At 45.4% G+C, this 23,619-nt stretch overlaps 1 protein-coding gene across 6 annotated transcripts in view; it reads left to right on the forward strand.

Moving 5' to 3' along the window:
- The window catches only part of COL14A1 (collagen type XIV alpha 1 chain), a 150,593-nt gene that overhangs the window by 95,723 nt on the left and 31,251 nt on the right, over window positions 1-23,619 (forward strand). For all 6 annotated transcript variants that reach the window (XM_083621799.1, XM_083621800.1, XM_083621801.1 and 3 more), the window contains 6 exons: window positions 45-183; window positions 11,317-11,459; window positions 11,766-11,875; window positions 12,116-12,274; window positions 22,546-22,623; window positions 22,754-22,840. In XM_083621799.1, coding sequence (XP_083477925.1) covers window positions 45-183; window positions 11,317-11,459; window positions 11,766-11,875; window positions 12,116-12,274; window positions 22,546-22,623; window positions 22,754-22,840 — 716 coding nt within the window. The remainder of the gene's footprint in view (window positions 1-44; window positions 184-11,316; window positions 11,460-11,765; window positions 11,876-12,115; window positions 12,275-22,545; window positions 22,624-22,753; window positions 22,841-23,619) is intronic.

Raw genomic sequence — 23,619 nt, forward strand, 5'->3', positions numbered from 1 at the left:
AAACCACATTAAGAGAAGTCAGTGACACGTCTTATGTTTTTCAGGATTCAAAATGATGGAGATGTTTGGTTTGGTGGAAAAAGAGTTTGCAACTGTGGAAGGGGTTTCTATGGAGCCTGGAACATTTAATGCCTACTCCTGCTACAGACTGCATAAGGATGCTTTGGTTTCCCAGCCAACCAAGTATGAACTCTAGATGTATTCTTAAAATATGTTGGTGTAATTGTAGCCAAAGCTCATGGAAGCTAAACCATAGCAACATTTTCTAAATCTGCATCTGAATACTGGATTTGTAAGAGCGGGCCCTACCATTAGGCAAGACAGGCAATCTACCTCAAGCTCAGATTTTGGGTGACAAATTGTGAGTGAGATCCCATGGGGCTTTTCATTCCTCTCCTCCCTCTGCAGCCTCACTGTGCACCCCCAAAATCTGCTCTGAGTGATTGGAAGACCCTCTGGAGTAACAGAGAGTGACATTTGAGTTTCTGCCTCAGGTAGCAAAATATCTATTTTGGGCCCGCCTCAGAAGCTCTGTATGGTATTTAACCATTACAAAAAATAGCAAAGGTTTCAAGTTATTTGGGGGCAAGGCAGTAAATGTTTTCACTGGTGAAAAGGTGAGGGATTTTATGATTGCAAATGAAGCAATCTCAGTAAGCAAACAGGACAGTGTTTTTGGGGAGAGGAAATGAAGAAACTGCAGCACCTTGCAGTTCAGGAAAATGCAGAATAGCAGTGAGTTACTTATTTGTGTGTTACTTACTCACATGTTCAGTGTTTCCCAGATTTATCATCTCTGAGCACAATCAAGTGCAGGATCTTCTGCACAACAGAATATGTTTCCATGTGCAGAATTTCCCCCATCACATGTGCAAGTTTCTCTAGATCTATGGAATTCTCTCCACCCCCCAGTGTACCTGGTTGATTATGAAATAAGTATCCCAATTCCAAAATCTGCTTGGGAGGCACAATCTCTCCCCACTACTGGCGAGAGGGGATTTCCTTAGTTCTCCAGATGTCACATTCCTGCCTCCTGTCAGTCATTTGATTGACAGGGGAAGGGGTCGAGAGGAAGGTCTGTGAGTAGCACTGTTCTCGGAGCTGTCTGAATTAGGGCATCTAGCTATGGTATTATTATTCTTGAACCAAGCTTTTGCTTGCTTCCCAAGAAGAAGTCGTGGGCAGAACTCTCCTTCCAAACATTTACAGTAAGCATCTCTCCTGTAACGCAAGTCTGCCCAGACTGCCTCTGGAATGTTACCAGTATTAATCTTTACCTTGGCCAAACCAACGTGCTTGCCCCTTAATATATATATATATATCTGTATTCATTAAAACCCCTCGTCATATGTCACACTCTGGCATGAGGGCTGAGTGCTGAAAACACGAGAGAGGAGCATATTGAGTTTCAGAGAAAGTTGAGTCCAAGAGCAGGATTTAACTTGGGAAGGGAAGCACGCTGCTTAAGTGGAGAGATAAAGCTAACTCAACCCATGTGTGGATTCTGAAAATGGTGGTGATTAGAAACGGCAAGGCTTGTGGGAGAGCACAGATTGTAACGTGGCATTCGGTGCTGGAAGAAGTGGGAACTTACAGGGTGGGTTCAGCATGGCACACTTCCAATTGTTCTGTCTGCACAATGATTTGTGCTTGCCAGATGGAATATTCCCCTCCCCTCCCCCTGTTCACTGTTCTCTGCGTTCTCCTGCTCCCACACCCGAGCCAATTTCAGGGGATGCAGGAGACATATGGGAGGAAGCTGTATCCCAATGTGGCTGAAAGACCTACATTGGCTCCCAGTACGTTTCCAAGCACAATTCAAAATGCTGGTGTTGACCTTTAAAGCCCTAAATGGCCTCAGCCTGGTATCCCTGAAGGAGCCTCTCCAGCCCTTCTTTCAGCCCGGACACTGAGGTCCAGCGCCGAGGGCCTTCTGGCGGTTCCCTCCCTGCATGAAGTGAGGTTGCAGGGAACCAGGCAGAGGGCCTTCTCGGTAGTGGCGCCCACCCTGTGGAACACCCTCCCATCAGATGCCAAGGAAATAAACAACTATCTGACTTTTCGAAGACATCTTAAGGCAACCCTGTTTAGGGAAGTTTTTAATGTTTGCGTGTTTTTAATACTCTGTTGGGATCAGCCCAGAGTGGCTGGGGAAACCCAGCCAGATGAGCGGGTTGCAAATAAATTAATAGTAGCAGCAGCAGCAGCAACAGCAGTAGTAGTAGTATTATCCTGTCCCAGCGGGTACCATGGGCATGATCCACAACCATCCACTCTCCGCAAAAGTCCTTGTGGGGTTGTTTTTCTGCACAAGCAGATGTCTTTGTGCAGGGCTTACCACAAACAGGGCTGGTTAGGTGAATCCTGCCCAAGACCAATTGCATTGGTGGAGAACCTTAGAACTGGGCCCAAATGTGGCCTTCCAGGTCTTTCCATCTGAGCTTCAGAACTCTCCCTAGGACACACCTGCTCCCCAGGCCACCCTCCCTCTCCTCAGGCCCCACCCTTTACAAATCTTGCTCTGCGCCCTCCTTGTGTGGCTCCTTTTCCTTGACGTGATTGTGATAATTCCCCTTGTTGGCCTGGATGGAGAGGGTGTGTGTGTTTTGGGGTTTAGAAAGCTCTGGCTTCGTGTGACAGAAATGTAGCCTAGTGTACAAAGGTTAAGAGTCAGGCCTGGGTCTTTTTGCCTTTGGCCTTGCCCACTTTTGCCTCTGGTCCCCCACACTACTGGCAAACAGACCTTGGAAAGTTTCTCACAAGGAATTGTGACCCTCAGGCTGAAAATATTTCCCCATCCCTGCCATGTTGTTTTGCAAATGTATTTTTTTTAAATAAGATATTTATTAGGGTTTTACAAAAAAAACAGAGATTTACAGAATAAAAAAAAGCAAAGAAAAGAAAAAAAATACAAAAAACACAAAAATACATAGAAAAAAAGAAAATACAAAATACAAAAAACAAATAGATAGGAAAAAATTAAAAAACAAATCCATTTTTTGATATCTTTAAGCTCATTTGCTTGTTTCCTTGACCTCCTCACACCTCCCCTTTTTGTATTCCCATTTACATAATCAATTCAGCAAATCCTTACCCTCTTTCATTTATCTTAACTCTATATCTTAACATATTATAGCTATATATTTTCATCCATTATCAATCCATTTTTGCATATTCTTATTAACCTTGTTGCTAATGCCACTTATTTTCAATCCAACATCATTTTAACATTCATTAATTTTATAATATTTCTGCAAATAGTCTTTATTTGCAATCTTCTTCCACCAACTCTTCTCCCTGGTCTCGGATTCTGCCAGTCATTTCCGCCAATTCCATATAGTCCATCACCTTCATCTGCCACTCTTCCAGGGTGGGTAAATCTTGTGTCTTCCAATACTTTGCAATCAGTATTCTTGCTGCTGTTGTTGCGTAAATAAAGAAAGTTCTGTCCTTCTTTGGCACCAATTGGCCAACTATGCCCAGGAGAAAGGCCTCTGGTTTCTTCAGGAAGGTATATTTAAATACCTTTTTCATTTCATTATAGATCATCTCCCAGAAAGCCTTAATCTTTGGGCACGTCCACCAAAGGTGAAAGAATGTACCTTCATTTTCTTTACATTTCCAACATTTATTATCAGGCAAATGATATTTTTTTGCAAGCTTGACTGGTGTCATGTACCACCTATATATCATTTTCGTAATATTCTCTCTTAAGGCATTACATGCCGTAAATTTCATACCTGTGGTCCACAACTGTTCCCAGTCAGCAAACATAATGTTATGTCCAACATCTTGTGCCCATTTAATCATAGCAGATTTAACCGTTTCATCCTGAGTGTTCCATTTTAACAGCAAGTTATACATTCTTGAAAGTATCTTTGTTTTGGGATCTAGCAGTTCTGTTTCCAATTTTGATTTTTCTACCTGGAAGCCAATTTTTTTGTCCAAATTATAAGCCTCTCTTATTTGATAATAGTGAAGCCAGTCTCGCACTTTGTCTTTTAATTTCTCAAAACTCTGCAATTTCAATTTGTCTCCTTCTTGCTCCAAAATTTCCCAATATTTCGGCCACTTGGCCTCCATATTGAGCTTTTTCTGAGCCTTTGCTTCCATCGGTGACAACCACCTTGGGGTTTTATTTTCAAATAAGTCTTTATATCTTATCCAGACATTAAACAATGCTTTCCTGACAATATGGTTTTTAAATGCTTTATGTGCTTTAACCTTGTCGTACCACAAATATGCATGCCACCCAAAAACATTATTAAAACCTTCTAGATCCAAAATGTCTGTGTTCTCAGGAAGCAGCCATTCTTTCAACCAGCAGAATGCTGCTGATTCATAGTAAAGTTTAAGATCTGGCAGGGCAAATCCACCTCTTTCCTTTGCATCAGTTAGTATTTTAAATTTTATTCTGGGCTTCTTGCCCTGCCAGACAAATCTAGAAATGTCTCTCTGCCACTTCTTGAAACAGTCCACTTTGTCCAAAATTTGCAATGATTGAAACAAAAATAACATTCTTGGCAGTACATTCATCTTTATAACAGCAATTCGACCCAACAAGGAAAGCTTCAAATTTGACCATGTTTCTAAGTCCTTTTTCACTTCTGACCAACATTTCTCATAGTTATCTTTGAATAAGTTTAAGTTCTTAGCAGTCATATTAACCCCCAGGTATTTTACTTTCTTAACCAATGTTAAACCTGTCTCCTTCTGAAACCTCTCTTTCTCAATCGGTGTTAAGTTTTTCTCAAGAACTTTAGTTTTTAACTTGTTTAACTTAAATCCTGCCACATGACCAAATTCTTGAATCAGTTCTAATACTCTTTTAGTACTAGATTCTGGCTCCTGTAACGTCAATACTAAGTCATCTGCGAAAGCTTTCAATTTGTATTGTTTGGCTCCGACCTGTATACCTTTAATCAGACGGTCCCTTCTAATCATATTTAGCAGAATCTCAAGGACCGAAATAAAGAGCAATGGGGAAATTGGGCAGCCTTGTCGTGTCCCTTTCTCTATCTTGAATTCCTCTGTCACCACATTATTAACTATTAATTTAGCCTTTTGTTCTGAGTAAATTGCACTTATACCATTTTCAAACCCTTGACCAACCCCCACCCCTGAAGATTTTTCTTCATAAAACTCCAAGAAATATTATCAAAGGCTTTCGCCGCATCTACAAAGATTAAAACTGCTTTAGTATTGATGTTCACTTGCAACTTCTCCAAAATGTTAATTATATTCCTCGTGTTGTCAGACAAGTGTCTACCTGGGAGAAAGCTGGCTTGGTCCTTATGTATCTCTTCCACTAATACTTTTTTTAATCTTTTAGCCAAAATATCAGCAAATATTTTGTAATCCACATTAAGCAGGGATATGGGGCGGTAGTTCTTAATTTGTGTCTTTTCAGACTCAGTTTTCGGTATAAGCGTAATATAGGCTTCCTTCCACAACTCTGGCGCTTTTCCCCCCTCCAAAATTTCATTACAAACCTCCTTTAGTGGTTGAATTATCCAATCCTTCAGAGATCTATAACATTTTGAGGTTAGGCCATCTGGCCCTGGAGATTTGCCCAACTGCATATTCTGAATGGCACCTTCTACCTCCTGTTCTGTAATTTTATACTTCAGCATTATCTTGTTTTCTTGAGAGATTTTTTGTAATCCATTTGTTTTTAAGAATTGGTCTATATCAAACTCTTTCTGTGGCCCTTGTGTATATAACTGTTTAAAATACCTCTGGAAGCATTTTCTAATTTCCACTGGATTCTGAATGTTCTTTCCTTCCACTTCCAAATTGGTAATAGTATTGAGCTTTTGTCTTTTTTTCATTTGCCAGGCTAACAGTTTTCCACATTTATTAGCCGATTCAAATGTCCTTTGTCTCATTTGTTTAATTTTCCATTCAATTTCCTGATTCGTCATCTTCATATATTGCACTTGATATAACTTTATATCTCTCAGAATCTCTTGTGACTTTGGTTTCGCTCTCAGTTTCTTCTCACCCTCTTTTATTTTTTCCAAAATTTTATCTTTTTTCTCATTTTGAGCTCTCTTCTTTATTGCATTCTGTTGAATCAGAAACCCCCTCATAACTGCTTTACTTGCGTCCCAGATTACTCTTTTTTCAGTAGTGGTGTTCAAATTTATCTCAAAATAGTCTCTCAAGGTTTTTTGGGCCTTCTTGATAACCTCTTGATCTCTAAACAAGGTGTCATTCATCCTCCATCTGAAGGAACTGGTTGGTGTTAATTTCATCTCCATTTTCACAGCATTATGGTCGGAGCAAGTTTTAGGGCAAATCTCCACTTTTCAAGTCTTAGGTGCCAGTCCTCTAGTTATCCAGATTTGGTCAATTCTTGTCCATGTCATTTTGGCTTCAGAAAAGAAGGTTCCCTCTCTACCCAAGGGATTCTTAGTTCTCCAAATGTCAATCAAATCCATATTGTCAGTCAATTCAAAAAAGGTTTTTGGTAGTCTGCCATCTTTGGTAACTACCTGTCTCTGCGACTTGTCCATGTTTGTAGATACCACTCCGTTCATATCTCCCATCATAATAATGTTGTAATCCATATAGTCTAACAATGTTTCATGCAACTTCTTAAAAAATTCAGATTTCCCCTCATTCGGTGCATATACTCCTACTATCAAAATTTTTTCTCCTTGTGTTTGAATTTCGATTGCCACAAATCTTCCTTGATCATCTTTAAAAACAAATTTCGGTGATAGGCTCTCTTTTGCATAGATAACTACTCCTCTCTTTTTAACCTTGTCCGATGAAATAAACTCTTGGCCCAATCTTTTATTAATCAATACTTTCCTGTGTAGCCTTATCACATGTGTTTCCTGTAAACAAATCAAGTCCAATTGTTCTTTTTTCAATAAATGAAAGACTTTCCTCCTTTTCTCTGGGGAGTTAAATCCATGAATGTTCCAGCTTAATAGTTGCAGAGACATGGTGTATTTATTTTGCTTTTCCTCCAACTGCTCCCAATAATTCCTCTTGTCCTGACGGTGGTATCACTTTCTCTAGCTTGTCCAATCCCAAAGGTGGTGGTACTATATCTAATATTCCTGGTTTTAAAGCTCTTGGCTCTTCTTCAGCTTCTTTTTGCAGGTCTTCTCCGTGTTCTCTCAGAAATTTTTCTTTACCTTCCACTGATCTTATTTTAAACTTTTTCCCTTTAAAGGTAAAAGATACCTTTGGTATCCTTGGGGGAATTCCCACCTGAAAATGGTTCTATTACCTCTCAGCAGGGCCACCAAATCTCCGTAGTTAGACCTGAGGTCCAAAAGATATTTCGGGATGTCCTTAAATATCTCCACTCTTGATTCGTTTATTTCCAAGGTCTTCTGGAAGTGCAGACTCAGTATTTTGTCTCTCTCCTCTTTTGATCGAAGGGTAATCAAACAGTCTCTCACCCTGTTCTTTCTCCCCCCTCTTCCAAGTCTAAAAGCACTTACTATCTTAAAATCTTGCTTATCATCCAGGTTCCAAAAGTCTGCAAATTCCTGTGTTAGAAAATCACTTAGGCTGTCTTTTTCAAGTTCAGGTACCGCCCTGATCCTCAGATTAGTCTGTTTCTCCTTCAGTTCAATCATAGACAAAAGCGACTGGTGGTCCCCAAGCTGTTTACATATCGGTGTTATCTTTTCCTCTACAGCCGCTGCTTTTTCCTTTGCTTCCTCAGCTGTCTTTCGATTTGAAGTAGATTCTTGCAGCAGTAATTCAATGGATTCTGTATTTGAATTCACCTTCTGCCCCAAGTTGTTAATGCTAGTAGTATTTTGGTCAATTTTAGTTGTTGCTTCAGTAACTTGTTTGCTTAGTTTTTCCAAGGTTTCATAAATTTTACTTAAAACTGAAGTAAATCCCTCTTCAGAAGCCATTCCTTTTGACCCAGCTTGTACAGGATCTTCCCCTTGTGGTGCAGGAGGGCCGGATGCAGATGCTCTGCGCTACTGCAATGCTGCACTGGTCTGCTGCAGTCTAACCTTGCCCGATCTTGTTGTTTTTTCCTCCATAACACTTTGTCTGAGAATCAAGGTCAGTCCCACGGCCAAAGCTTGTTTTGCAGTGGAAATTTCCCTGGCTAGTTAGAAATGGAAAATTCCCCAACTAGTTGTAGCAATTTCAGTGTTCCTCTAGGGGGACACAGTAACAGTCAATAATAATGCAATAGAGTATCTTTTCCAACTTTTCCAAAGTCCCCCCTTCAACAAAATAAGCAACAGTTTCAAGTCCAAAGAAGCCCTTCAAAAAGTATCTCACTTGCAGAGTTAACTGTCAAAAAGTTACATTGTCCATAAATAGTGCGGCTCTCAATACAGCAGTTCTAATAATCCTGGCAATCTGTTCCCAAGGATTAAGTGGTGGTCTTTATTCCCTTTTCTCTCCTTCTTTTCTTTTCTTTTCTTTTCTTTTCTTTTTTTTTTTTTGCAGGCAAAAAATACTTTCCCCTCTTCCCTCCCCTCTCCTGCAATTCAGGGAGGGAATTCTTTTAATTTGACGTTAGGATTTGAGTCTTTTTAAAGCAACTCTCCAGGTCTTAGCTTAGACAGTCTTTGCTTTGATCTGTATACAAAGCGGAAGGCGGACTTCCTGTTTACGCCTTCCCGCTTCAGTGCCAAATTAAGCCTTTTTTTCCCTTAATCCCCGATCTTTAAACTTGACCTACTCACGGGTAGTTGTTTAGTAGCCGAATTGTCACAGGAAAAAGGTCAGCGCTCTCCGGCAACAGCTGCACGGCTTCACTCCACGGAAGAAGCAATTGACTCTCAGCACCGCGCCAGACTCCCCATTTCACTCCAGAGCCCCTCGCAGGGTTCCCTCACAAGTTGGGGTGGCGTTAAAGGTGCCCGCCGAGTCCCACGGTCACAGGCTTCACCCGCCTGTGATTTTCAAAGGGGTCCCCACTTCACCGTAGCGGCAAGACCCGGTTTCCGCGGAGCTACTCCCTCAAAGCTAGAGGTAATCCGCCATTGCCGATGGCGCTGCCTCCGGAAGTCTTGTTTTGCAAATGTAAGTCATGCTTAGCCGGAATAAAACAGGTCGGCAATGCGCACACAGCCCTTATTTCAGCCTTCCCCAAGCTGAGAGTTAAAGACAGTAAGAAATGTCTTTATTCCTTTCACAAGATGCATTTTCCCCTGTCTTATATGTTTAATTCATTGTTAAAAACATGTTCTTGAAAGATCCTCTGAACCTCTGAGGTAAGAGCAAGACAAAAGATTGCTTTATTCATGCGAGAACAAATTACTGCCACTGAGTTTGGGCCGTACCTGATTAGGCGTGTGCAGCTTAAGGTACCCCTTAAGAGACCCCTGACCATTAAGTCCAGTCGTGGCCGACTCTGGGGTTGCGACGCTCATCTCGCTTTATTGGCTGAGGGAGCTGGCGTACAGCTTCCAGGTCATGTGGCCAGCATGACTAAGCCGCTTCTGGCGAACCAGAGCAGAGCACGGAAACACAGTTTACCTTCCCACCAGAGCGGTACCTATTTATCTACTTGCACTTTGACGTGCTTTTGAACTGCTAGGTTGGCAGGAGCAGGGACTGAGAAATGGGAGCTCACCCCGTCGCAGGGATTTGAACCGCCGACCTTCTGATCGGCAAGTCCTAGGCTCTGTGGTTTAACCCACAGCGCCACCTGCATCCCTGATATCCTGGCATACCAGAAGTCAATTTTGAATGCTCAAACTTATCTTGGAATACATAGGAACATGGAAAGCTGCCTTTATATTGAGTCAGATCCCTATGGCTCAGTATTGTCTACACTGACTGGCAAGCCCTCTCCAGGGTTTCAGGCAGAAGCCTCTCCCAACCTTGCCTGTTTAACCCACAGCACCACCCGCGTCCCTATGTGCAGCTTAGTTGCACTGAAATTCAGATTCTGTGTTCCAGTGCTTGCAGAGAAACACAATGTGTTCAAATTCAACCCTACAGCAGCAAATGCTACCTGGGACACAACGCTGTGCTTGATGTTTCATTCGCTTAAGTGGTGTTGAGTCTTGGGTTGTGCACAAGGTGGATAGCTCTCACAGTAACTCTCTGGTTGGTCTCTGTCAAGTAACTGGAGGAGGAAATGAAATCCTATGAAATGCGGTTACTGTATCATAGGCTTCGCTTCAGCAAAGGCATTAAGCATCTCTTCTTGGCTGCCCTCCTCAAACCACTTCCTCTGGAGTCGTCCCGAAAAGATGAAATTGCCCCACGGGAGCAAGTCTGAAGGCTGCAATGTGGTTAGACTCTTTTCTGCATGTCAGTTTCAAGATGTGTGAAATGACACCAGAAATATAATTATAAAAAAGTTTGCGGCAGTCGGCCACTCATCTTCTAACAGCTTAAGGGCGGCTTAACTAGAAGAGGCAAGTCTACTGTAGGCAGACCTCCAGGTCATTTAATTAAAAGTTTTAAAGGAGAAATAGGTGGTTATATGTAAAATTGAGAATACTGTAGGCTCCCTAGTTTAAACATTTTGGAATGAGGCCAGTGAGCGCATTGTACTGCTTTCTAAGCTCAGTTGAGTAGACTTCCTATCTGCAGCAGTCTTCTTTCCCATAACCTTCTGGTTTTGTCATCCAATGATCAGCGAAGGGCCATATCACAAATGCATTGAGAACTATGTTTGCTTTTTGGTAATGTACATGTTGAAGGGACGCGGGTGGCGCTGTGGGTTAAACCACAGAGCCTAGGACTTGCTGATCAGAAGGTCGGTGGTTCGAATCCCCGTGACGGGGTGAGCTCCCGTTGCTCGGTCCCAGCTCCTGCCAACCTAGCAGTTCGAAAGCACGTCAAAGTGCAAGTAGATAAATAGGTACCACTCCGGCGGGAAGGTAAACGGCATTTCCGTGCGCTGCTCTGGTTGGCCAGAAGTGGCTTAGTCACGCTGGCCACATGACCCGGAAGCTGTCTGCGGACAAACGCCGCTTCATCAGCCAATAAAGCGAGATGAGTGCTGCAACCCCAGAGTAGGTCACGACTGGACCTAATGGTCAGGGGTCCCCTTTACCTTTAATGTACATGTTGAGTGTATACATATGTACGTATGCATGCATGAATCGTCATATAATAAAATCAGACATAAGGCAGCTTTCAAATAAAAGATATAAACCACAAAAATTAACAACAAACCTAACAGTTAAAAAAAAGCAGCAGTTTGAAATTAGTGCTCTTTGGTTCTTTCCTTTTGCCTCAGAAGTGCTAATTCAAGAAGACAGGAGCAATTACTACTGGGGCGTGGGGGGGGAGGTATGCTTTCAGGATCCCATTTCCTGTGATGACATCAGTTTCTGGAGCCTTATTTTCCTTTTACAGATATCTACACCCAGAGGGACTTCCTTCAGATTATACCATTACGTTTCTCTTCCGTATACTCCCTGAAACGCCCGAGGAACCGTTTGCTCTCTGGGAGATTCTGAACGAAGAATATGAGCCACTGGTTGGAGTTATTTTGGATAGTATGTTCATTGTGTCTTTATCTCGGACCTTGATTGATTGATTTGGTTTGTTTATATTCTGCCTTCCCATTCAAGGCGATGAAGGAAGTCATCACTGATTTCCTTGCCACACCCCAAAATAAAGTTATAACTTGTACCCCTGTACATTGTTCCCACACCCTTTTATGAGAACCTATTTCTATTTTATCATTTTGATGAAGCCTTTAAAGAAAATAAATTACTCAAAGGTATCTAAGTTGATGTTCCTCCTTTAAAAAACACTGTAAGCATATATCTCTGAAACGTGTTCTGTCTCACGCTCCACAGATGGTGGCAAAACGTTGACTTTCTTCAATTACGACTACAAAGGTGAATTCCAGACCGTCACTTTTGAAGGCCCCGATATAAAGAAAATATTTTATGGAAGTTTCCATAAGGTGAGATTTGCTGAGACATTTGGGGGGGGGGGGAAGGATGATATCATGTAAAAATAAGTGATAATATTCTGAATACTTTTTTCTGGTTTTGCTTTGTCCCTACCGAAAGTAGTGCTAGAATGGGAAATTAGCAGGTGAATCTGTTATTGATTTTTTTAAAAACCCTATATGTATTTTCCTGGGCTTTCTTTCTTTTCATTTTTTTTTTCTGGTATTAAACACATAATTTTCTTCCCTCAGTTGCATGTTGTCATCAGCAAAACTACAGCTAAAGTTGTGATTGATTGCAAACAAGTGGGTGAGAAGATGATCAATGCAGCAGGCAATATTACTTCTGATGGGATAGAGGTACTGGGAAGAATGGTTCGATCGAGAGGGCCAAGGGACAACTCTGCACCAGTAAGTGAAGCAGCTTGCTGTTTCGAGCTAAAAGAGAGCATTTTCTTTTTTAAAAAGGGTTGCCATATTAATATAATGTTCATGATGTAATGCGTGTAATGAGAAAAAAAGCTGCTATTTGGTTATTTAAAGAAATGTTTGCCTGAGAAAGTCTGGCTCACATAGAAAGCTTACAGTGAGAAGATTTAAATATCTGCCTTGGGTATCAGGAAAACTCTTTTTAATAAGTTTTTAACATGCTAGGGATGATTCCATGCCTAGATACATTGATGCCTACAACACCCACATTGAATAGTTTCGCCAGAAGGGCACCATGGACAGTGATAATGGGAGCTGCTGAGATCTAAAAGAGTCAACAGGGTCATGCTCTCCCTGTCCCAGTGAAAGTCACCCCATGGGACAATTTCCATCCCCCCAACTAAACCTGAAACCTGATTGTTAGGTTTCCAATGGGTTACCCGAGTGCAAGCAGGCAAATACCTCCCTGCTCGGCTGTGAAGCCTTGCTTTTGATGCAAAATAAACTTTATCTGCCCAGAGCACCACTCTCCCGTGGCTGACTCATTCACTGGCAGAATCCATGAGTGGGCGGGGCTTAAACTTTCCCCAGCAAAGTAATTTCTTGATGCCCAGTCTGCGCCTCCCCTCTCAGCGCGAAACCTTACTGCACAAGGAGGGTGTGTGTTATGTACTGAGTTGAATAGGATCCAAACTGCAGCAGTCTGATTGGTCCTAGAACAATAGGATCCAAAAGGCAGCAGTCTGATTGGTCCTAGAACAATAGGATTCAGAATGCAGCAGTCTGGTTGGTCCTAGAACAATGCAGCAGTATGATTGGTTGGCAGGAACCACCCAATCATGCTCTAGATAGAAGTGAATCCACAACCTGATTGGCTTACAGTAGAATTCCGGAATTAGCCAATCATGTGCAGCCCATTGTGTAAATAATGTATATAAAGCAGATACTTTGAGGGGACTTTCATTCATTCCTCCTCACCACTATGAGCTGAATAAAGAGCATGAAATCACTTTGCGACTCTGAGTATATTTCACTGGCGACGAGGATGGGATCCCGCTGAGCTGACTGCCACACACAGCACCGCAGCACCGCCACCTGCCGCACCGCTGCCTCGCACCGTGTATCCAGGCTTCAGCTCCGGGACCCAAGGAACTCAGAATGGCAACCGACAGCAGCTTCTCGCCATTCAACCCAGCATCTGGAGACTGGGAAGCGTACGCCTCCCGTTTCACCTTCCTCCTAGAAGCCAAAGGGGTCACCGATGAAGAAGACGCCAAGAAGAGGGCAATATTCTTCAGCGTCTGCGGAGAGGAGACGTTTGAAATCGCCCGGGCTCTCCTTGCGCCTGAAGACGTGGCTACGGTTCCATACAAAACAATAATGGAACAGCTGAAGGGGCACTTTTCGCCACAGCCCTCAGTGGTGGCTCGTCGAAATGCCTTCTACGCAAAGCGGCAAGCCCCTGGGGAAACCATAACTGGGTTTGTGACCTCTCTCCGCCAAGCTGCCCGGTTCTGCAACTTCTCAGAGCTGGAGAACATGCTTCGTGATCGCCTCGTCGGTGGCCTGAAGGATGAGAAGCTGCAACGACGCCTCTACGCTAAGAAGGACCTAACGTTCCAGGTCGCTCTGGAGGAGGCCCTGGCAACGGAAGCTGCCGAGAGGTCGACGCAAGAGGCACGGCCGACCCAGCCGTCCCAACCGAGGGTCCACCACAAAGACCTCACCGACGACTCAGGATCTGACAAGGAGGAGGTGCACCAAGTACAGCAGCGCACTCAAGCAGCCCACATACCACAGCTGCCTCGACGAGGAGGAGGGAACTGCGCAAGCTGCGGGGAAAGTCACGAGAGGAGGACCTGCCGTTTCCGCAACGCAGAGTGCAGGCAGTGCAGAAAATTGGGACACATCGCCCGGGTGTGTCGAGCTCGGCCCACCCGACGCCAGGCATCAGATGACCAATCCAAGAGCCCCAGGTCCCGGGGCCCAACACACCAAGGCAACTCGACGGAGCTCACGGACTTCCAGGTATACCAGTTGCCCCACCCCAACGTAGAGAAAATTTATGTAGAGGTACAGATAGAGGGGGCCCCATGCCGCATGGAGCTTGACACGGGTTCAACTCTATCCATAATCTCGGCAAGGACCTTAAGGAAACTGTGTCCTACTGGGGGTCCCAAACTCAGGCCGGCCCCATTCACCCTCCGGGACTTCCAGAAACGTAAGGTCCCCACAATGGGGGTGGGGACCTTCAGGGTGCAATACCGAGGGCGGACGCGGCAACTGGACTTGCTTGTGGTCAAGGGCCCCTACATTAGCTTACTGGGATTGGCATGGTTTGGACCACTGGGGCTAGCCGTCACCGGGGTGAACCACACAAGCTTACAAGTGGACGTGGATGCCATATGCAAGGAATTTCCGGGGGTTTTCGATGGGAAATTGGGACAGTATACGGGCCCCCCCATTGCTCTACAGCTTGACCCCACAGTACGACCAGTCAGGCTCAAGGCCCGCCGGGTCCCGTTCGCTCTGAAACCCCGTATAGACGAGGAATTGGACCGACTCGTGGAGCAAGGAGTGCTGGAGCCGGTGCCTAATGCCCCCTGGGAAACCCCAATCGTCACACCCGTCAAGCCTAATGGTTCAGTCCGCATCTGCGCAGACTACAAATGTACCATAAACAAGGCCCTCACGGCCCATGCATACCCAGTGCCAGTGGTCAGCCATGTCCTTGCCACCCTGGCTGGGTCGAAAATTTTTGGCAAGCTGGACTTGGCCCAAGCATATCAACAGCTGCCAGTAGATGAGGCCACAGCAGAGGCACAGACGATTGTGACGCACAGAGGAGCGTTCAGGGTAAAGCGGCTGCAATTCGGTGTCAGCGTGGCACCAGGCATATTCCAGAATCTAATGGACTCTCTCCTTAAAGGGATTCCTGGTGTCACCCCCTTCTTCGATGATGTGTTGATTGCCGGGCCCACACCAGAGGAGTTTGAGGACCGCCTCCGCACCGTTCTGCACCGTTTCCAGACGGCGGGTCTCAAGGTGAAGCGGGAAAAATGTCTACTAGGAGTGCCTCAGGTGGACTTTCTGGGATTTATGGTGGACGCAGAAGGGGTCCACCCGACTGGGGACAAGGTACGGGCCATTTGTGATGCCCCAGCGCCCAAGAACAAGACTGAACTTCAGGCCTTCTTGGGACTATTGAACTTTTACCATTCCTTCCTTCCCCACAAGGCGGCGGTAGCGGAGCCCCTACACAGACTCCTGGACAAGCGGGCCCCTTGGGTGTGGGGCCAGCGCCAGGAGGCCGCATTCCAGGCAGTCAAGGACTTGCTGGTCTCAAACTCGGTCTTGGCACACTTCGACGAGAGGCTGCCAGTGGTGCTAGCATGCGACGCCTCGCCCTATGGCATTGGCGCTGTCCTGGGACACCAACTCCCGGATGGAAGAGAGGTACCGGTGGCATACTTTTCCCAGACACTCAACGCAACCGAGCGGAACTACTCGCAAATCGACAAGGAGGGTCTGGCAATAGTGAAGGGAGTAAAAAAATTCCATGATTTCTTGTACGGGCGGCCCTTCACCGTGGTGACTGACCACAAGCCGTTGCTTGGCTTGTTTGCCCCCGAAAAGCAGACCCCCCAAGTGCTGTCTCCTCGCGTCCTCAGGTGGTCAATTTTCCTTGCCAGCTACCAGTATGCACTGATTCACCGCCCTGGGAAGGCGATGGGCCATGCAGATGCCCTCAGCAGGCTACCACTACCGGAAACAGGGCCTGACCCAGCACCTGCACAAGAGGTTATGAGCCTGGAGCTGCTTCCTGACCGCCCCATTCAGGCACAAGAAGTTGCACACCATTCCAAGAAAGATAGGGTCATCTCCCGGGTCCTGGACTGGGTGTGGAGGGGATGGCCCAGCAGCAGCCCCGGGCCAGAATTCGCCGGCTACACAACCCGCAAACATGAACTGTCGGCCCACAAGGGGTGCCTGTTATGGGGAAGCAGGGTCATTGTTCCCCAGCCCCTCCGCAAAAGGGTCCTCACAGCCCTACACGAGACACACCCAGGGGTAGTAAGAATGAAGGCCCTTGCCAGGAGTTATGTGTGGTGGCCGGGGATCGACGGAGAGATAGAGGCCTGGGTCAAACACTGCCAGGCCTGCCAAGAATCCCGCCCAGATCCCCCAAGGGCCCCAGTCCAGTCCTGGGAGTCCGCCCGAGCACCATGGTCACGCCTGCATGTGGACTTCGCTGGCCCCTTTCAGGGGAAAACATTCTTCATAGTGGTGGACTCCTACACCAAATGGCTGGAAGTCGCACTGGTACCATCCACTTCTACGTCCGCAGCCATCCGGGTACTACGCAGGCTGTTTGCAACCCACGGGCTCCCTGACACTCTCGTCTCAGACAACGGGACTGCATTTACGTCAGGAGAATTCCAAACCTTCACAGCGCAGAACGCCATCCGCCACATCCGTTCGGCGCCATTCCACCCTGCCACCAATGGCCAAGCAGAACGCATGGTGCGGACCACCAAGGACACCCTTCGCCGCATGACGCAAGGGGATTGGGAGTACCGCCTTGCCACATTCCTTCTAGCACAGCACAGCACCCCCAGCTCAACGACTGGCCGGAGCCCCGCTGAACTACTAATGGGTCGGCGCCTTGCAATCAGATTGGACCGCCTTCACCCCGATAGAGCTCAGGATGAGGTAGTGGTGGGGGAAGGCAGGAACCCCCGGACCTTCGAGGCCCAGGACCCAGTGTATGCAAAGAATTTTGGGGCAGGCCCTGCATGGATACCCGCCACAGTCACCAGGGTCACTGGCCCCCTGTCGTATGAGGTGCTAACAGATGGGGGGCAATGCTGGCGCCGCCACTGCGACCAGATACGGCGACGATTCCCGGGAGAAAACCAGGAGGAGGAGGACAGGTCAGGGAACAGTGGGGCAGTGAGGCCCATAGAGCAGCAGGGGCAAGCAGGAGAGGCAGAATCAGTAAATACAGAGGGGACCCGTGAGGCCGAAAGGACACCGGAACCAGAACCACGACTGAGCGAGCCGGTTGCGCCAGACCATACAGCCCCATCACAGCCAGCATCCTTGGAACACGAGCCAGAACCTGAACCCCGGACCAGGGAACACCCCAGGCCGCAACGCACACGTAGGCCGCCGGCGTACCTCGAGGACTATGAATGCGACCTCCCGGGCAGGACTGGAACTTAGAGGGGAGGGGTGTTATGTACTGAGTTGAATAGGATCCAAACTGCAGCAGTCTGATTGGTCCTAGAACAATAGGATCCAAAAGGCAGCAGTCTGATTGGTCCTAGAACAATAGGATTCAGAATGCAGCAGTCTGGTTGGTCCTAGAACAATGCAGCAGTATGATTGGTTGGCAGGAACCACCCAATCATGCTCTAGATAGAAGTGAATCCACAACCTGATTGGCTTACAGTAGAATTCCGGAATTAGCCAATCATGTGCAGCCCATTGTGTAAATAATGTATATAAAGCAGATACTTTGAGGGGACTTTCATTCATTCCTCCTCACCACTATGAGCTGAATAAAGAGCATGAAATCACTTTGCGACTCTGAGTATATTTCAGTGTGGGTGATGGTGGACCTCTCCCTTCCCCGCTTTGCCCAGGCAAGGTGTCCTGGCAACGCCTCGCCTCCTCCGAATCCTGCAGCTCCTCTTCACTGGAGGCGTGGTTACTCTCCTTCGCAGAGGAGGAGCTCCTTTCCACGATCTTTGGGGGCTCTCTGTAATCCATCCGGCTTTTCCTCTCTCCCTTCTGAACTGATGGCAGTTCCCTGACACTGATCAAGGTGGATCTAGAAAACCAGTCCTATCCCATTGTTTCTGGAGTTGTGTGGCAACCACTTGCTAGAGCGCAATGCCCAGAACAATGATGTCAATCACTGGCCTATAGTTTCTTTGAGGACTGGGTTAAGGTCTTCAGTGGTGGTGGTTGAATTATGGATTCTTTTCGCGAAAGTGGTACAAGCCCATTTTAACAAGGCATTTACCTTCTCCTGGACCCATCGAGACACCACCGACTTGTTGGAAGTGAAAGGGTTGAGCATACAGGTGGACTGCCCAAGCACCTTTGTTAACAGCCTCAAGCCTCGAAGACTGAAAGTCATTTGCTTTGGATGCCTTCACAGATTGGACTTCATTAAGTACGGAGTCCATATTGTGGTGAATGCGAGCAATTTTATCCTCAAAATGTATTGCAAATACGTCTTGGCTTGCTACCAAAGGTACCAACATATCTCCTTCTTGCAAAGGGACATTGGATGACCCTCTTGCTTCTTCACCGTCATCTTGATAATGAGTTCTTAAGTTGTATGCAAGTATTGGTGTTCATAAACTTGTGATTCTAAGAAGAGCATTGCCCTTATACTGTTGTTTCCTCCAAATGATTTGATATCATCCTTTCGCAACACACCAAACCCTCCTTCTCTTACCAAGACTGGATCTCCCATTCATCATCCCCCCAAATGTCTTCAGGAACAGTACCATTGCATTATGGGGATTAGAGAATGAAATAAGCTGAAGATATAGGAGGAGAGGTGGATTTGTGTCAAAGTTGGACAATCTACTCATGGCCTTTGACCTTTCCTGAGCAGCTAAGCTCCATTAAACCTAATAAGACAAAGACTCAAAATAGACCTACTCAGTGCTTTTTTTCTGGGGGTATGCCGGGGTGTGCATACCCCTAAACATTTTGTGAATCTAAGTTTGGCCTCATTGAGGGGCAGTATTTCAATATGAGTAGGAAAATGAGAGTACCCCTAAACATATTTTTTTTTTAGAAAAAAAAGCACTGGACCTACTGCTTCTTGACCTGTCAGTAATATTTATCCCAAAATGATGCTAGAAGAAGAAGAAGAAGAAGAAGAAGAAGAAGAAGAAGAAGAAGAAGAATTGCTTTCAGGCCTCAGGCTTAAATATGGGAATGAATACATCAGGCCTCACAGAACAATTGAACAAAACAACCTTTGTGACTACATTCCAACAGGGAAAGACAAAGATGAACTTATAAAAGGTTGCAGTTAAAGGGCCTTTTGTAGAAAGAAAAAGAAAGAAATGATGGCTTTTGTTAAAGAGAATCAGAACTGTATGAAGGATAAATGACATAGCAAAATCTACACCCACAGAAAAATGCTGGTTGCCTTCAAGTGAATTGGTTGGTGGTTATGTAAGTCCGCAAGCATGCATTTCGAAACACAGCTCCGTTGCTCCGGAATGTACACTCAATTACATCAGTTACAATGTTATCCTAAACATTCATAAAGCCTGTGTTGTATGATGCAAATTCGAGGATCCAAAGGTTTAATGCTTTCTATGGCTCAGGCAGGTAAACCCCCAGATGTGCTCATGTCTTCTCCGAGCCAGGCAGATGTCTAGTCCCTTTTCACTGGGGTCAGCCATGGTTTTTGCTGTTACTGGAGGGAAGGTATATTCTCAACCATGCCTGGCACCTTGATTACAAATTAGGAAGCTATTTTACTGTGGAGAAACGCAGCGGAAATCATTGTTAATCAAAATAAATAGCATTCCAGCAGCTCCAACGTCTTCAAACTTGCTGTAATCTACTGCAATGCTTTCAAAGCAGCATTAATATTCAGTAATAAAGAAGGCTGATCGCCGAAAAATTGATGCTTTTGAATTATGGTGCTGGAGGAGACTCTGGAGAGTCCCATGGACTGCAAGAAGATCAAACCTATCCATTCTGAAGGAAATCAGCCCGGAGTGCTCGCTGGAAGGACAGATCCTGAAGCTGAGGCTCCAATACTTTGGCCACCTCATGAGAAGAGAAGACTCCCTGGAAAAGACCCTGATGTTGGGAAAGATGGAGGGCACAAGGAGAAGGGGACGACAGAGGACAAAATGGTTGGACAGTGTTCTTGAAGCTACCAGCATGAGTTTGACCAAACTATGGGAGGCAGTGGAAGACAGGAGTGCCTGGCGTGCTCTGGTTCATTGGGTCACGAAGAGTCGGACACGACTAAACAACTAAACAACAACAACAATGATGGCTAGGCCTTGTGATATTTAAATCAACTTATCAAGTTCAAAGAGCACCCCAGACAACTGATCCCTGAATCTGTGCAGACTGTGATGCTCACACGAACATACACTGACCACAAAAAGGCTTCCCTATTTATATTCTTTGAAAAGGACCTCTCTGCATCTTCAGATAGAGCTTTCCTCTCCCTTCCATGAATGTGTCTGCTTATGCACATGCAAGAGCTTGCATGTGGACACCAGCAAATTAGGACAGTATATTTTTTGCATTTATGTTGTGTTCCTTAAAGCACCCTAGAGAGGTTGTTTGTTTATTCTGTCCAAATCACACACATGAGTTTTACTGCTGTTCGGTCCAATCCTTCACAGATTTCTATGGATTGGTCTGCATCTGAATCTTGACCACGTGAAGTTTAAATGTAAATGTCCAAGAGTAAATGCCTCAGAAACAAAGAGACCTTTGTTTAGCAACTCAGCTGGAATAAGAAAGAGCAACCCAGGTCACAGTTTAAAGTCAGAAGAATGGCTGATTCAGCCAGTTTCAGCATCAGTGTAATAAATCAATTCAAACCACTGTTTCTTGGTAATTTACTAAAAAAAAAATAATGCAATATCACATTGCATCCTTAGTCTGATTAATACTAACCCATGAAACAGACGAAATCCACTCTGTTTTTATTACAAAAAGGAGTATAAAAGTGTTGTGAAATCAATAAATACAATAAATACAATAAAGAAATAAGGGCATATCATTTTCATTTGTTGTGATGGGATGAATTCCTGTGAGCACACAGAAGTATCAACAAGAGGCATATTATGTGAAACAGCTGAAAAGATGTAAAAAAATAATTTATCATGTTTAGTCTGTGATTACCCTAAGCACACACACACACACACACACACGGGATTTACATAGAACATATTTCTAAATACTAGTTTTTAAATTCACTCTTTTTATTAAGTTTGTAAAAATATTATAATATGTGAAATGTAAGGATCTTGTGGAAGCAATCCTATACACAAGAAGCTGCCATAAAGCAAGCAGGACTACGTTAAAAGTTCCTTGGGAAGAAGGATTGATTGCTAAACCCTTCTGGGAATTGTGGGTCTCTGAGGGGAACAGGGGTCTCTTAACATCTTGCAGCAGCCTTAACAAACTAGTTTCCAGGATACTTTGGGGGAGAAGCCATGACTGCTCAATCTGGTATGATACCCCTTTAAATGTACAGTACAGATGAGCAAGCATTGCTTCAAGTCAAAACCACTACACTATTAAAAGCCAGGCATCTATGCCAGCAGGGACGCTGGTGGCGCTGTGGGTTAAACCACAGAGCCTAGGGCTTGCCAATCAGAAGGTCAGCGGTTCAAATCCCTGTGACAGGATGAGCTCCTGTTGCTCGGTCCCTGCTCCTGCCAACCTAGCAGTTCTAAAGCACGTCAAAGTGCAAGTAGATAAATAGGTACCACTCTGGCAGGAAGGTAAACGGCGTTTCCGTGCGCTGCTCTGGTTCGCCAGAATGACCCGGAAGCTGTACGCCGGCTCCCTCGGCCAGTAAAGCGAGATGAGCGCCGCAACCCCAGAGCCGGCCACGACTGGACCTAATGGTTGGGGGTCCCTTTACCTTTACCTTATCTATGCCAGCAGCTGCATAGCTCCATGCTTTGCAAACTGAGCAATCAGCTGATTGCTGAGCCTTGCAAAGGACCATGGAAGCACCAAGGATCAGCTGGTTGTCCAGACCTTTATCGTGCTTGTATTGCCTTGTGCATGGCCCAGCTGTGTCTCCACCTGCTCCATGTCTGGAGGTCAGATGCATGTGGCTTGGCCAAAACAGCCTTGTGGGTCAATTGAGCAGGGGTGGAGCAAGGGGGTGTGGGCCGCACTGGGTGTCATCCTGAGGGGGGGGTGACATTCAGCCCCCTGCCTGTGACTCCCAAGCCTTCAGTGAGCAGTGGCAAAGCTCCCTCCCTTCCCCTGGCTTGTAGGCTTGGGAATCACAGGTGGGGTGGTGCGTGACAAAAAAATTTCTGCACCGGGTACTACCTCACCTTGCTACGCCTCTGCAAGTGAGGAAGACCAAATCAGGTCTATAGCCAGGAGGGTCCCTCTCCATCCTCCAATCTAAGGCAATTCTTTTATTGTTTGAGATGGCTCTCCTTCCTTCGTCTTCTGAAGTGGCTACATCTTATGTTATATTTCCCCTTTTTCAAAACCAGTTCCAGCTGCAGATGTTTGACATCGTCTGCACCACTTCATGGGCCAACAGAGATAAATGTTGTGAACTTCCAGCTTTGGTAAGCTCTCGCTTTTCAAAACTTCTGTTTCGTGACATGTGGTTCTAATTTAATTTAACATCAATGCAGAATGATGCCTAATTTGGAATTGACCAAACCAGCCATGACAGGGCCTTCTTTTTCTCACCAGAGGGATGAAGAAAGCTGCCCTGCCCTACCTCATTCTTGCTCCTGTTCTGAAGTCAGCAAGGGAGCTAATGGACCCCCTGGACCACCGGTAAGGTTTTAGTCATGTTTGATCTCATGCTTGACAAAGTTGAACATGAACTTATTTGAACCAAGAAAGGTCCGATGCTTTGAGTATGTTTTGAGTATAGTGGTACCTTGGGTTACAGACGCTTCAGGTTACAGACTCCACTAACCCAGAAATAGTCTCTCGGGTTAAGAACTTTACCTCAGGATGAGAACAGAAATCGTGCGGCTGTGGCAGTGGGAGGCCCCATTAGCTAAAGTGGTACCTCAGGTTAAGAACAGTTTCAGGTTAAGAACGGACCTCCAGAATGAAGTTCTTAACCCGAGGTACCACTGTATAGTTTTGTATGTTTGGTGGTTTATGTTGTCTCACCTGGTTTGCAGTTTAGCCAGACCAGGCCAAGACATTTTGCCACCTGAGGCAAACCACAAAATGGCACCCACTGCCAGGGAAGAAGGGGTGAGTGTAGATTTCAATTGGGAACAAGGAGAGGAATCAAATCAACCTGACCTGATGGTTGAAGTCAAAATCAAGTGCCATCACATGAGGACGTATATACCCTGTCTCTCTCCTAACAGAAGTCATCATACGATGACAAAAAATGTTTTAAAACAGATTTATGACTGCATACACACTATACCTTTAAAACACATTAAGCGTTACAATGTACTTTGCTGGCATGCTTGTGGCTTGTAAAAAAAACACTCAAGTCTACTGATACGCTAAGTAAAGTCCCATGAGAAACACACCACAAATTTTCACTGGAGATAAAATGTCTCATTCATTCCACCCAAATCAACCAG

Source organism: Podarcis filfolensis, assembly GCF_964270895.1.
Source record: "Podarcis filfolensis genome assembly, chromosome: 7".
Lineage (NCBI taxonomy): Eukaryota > Metazoa > Chordata > Lepidosauria > Squamata > Lacertidae > Podarcis > Podarcis filfolensis.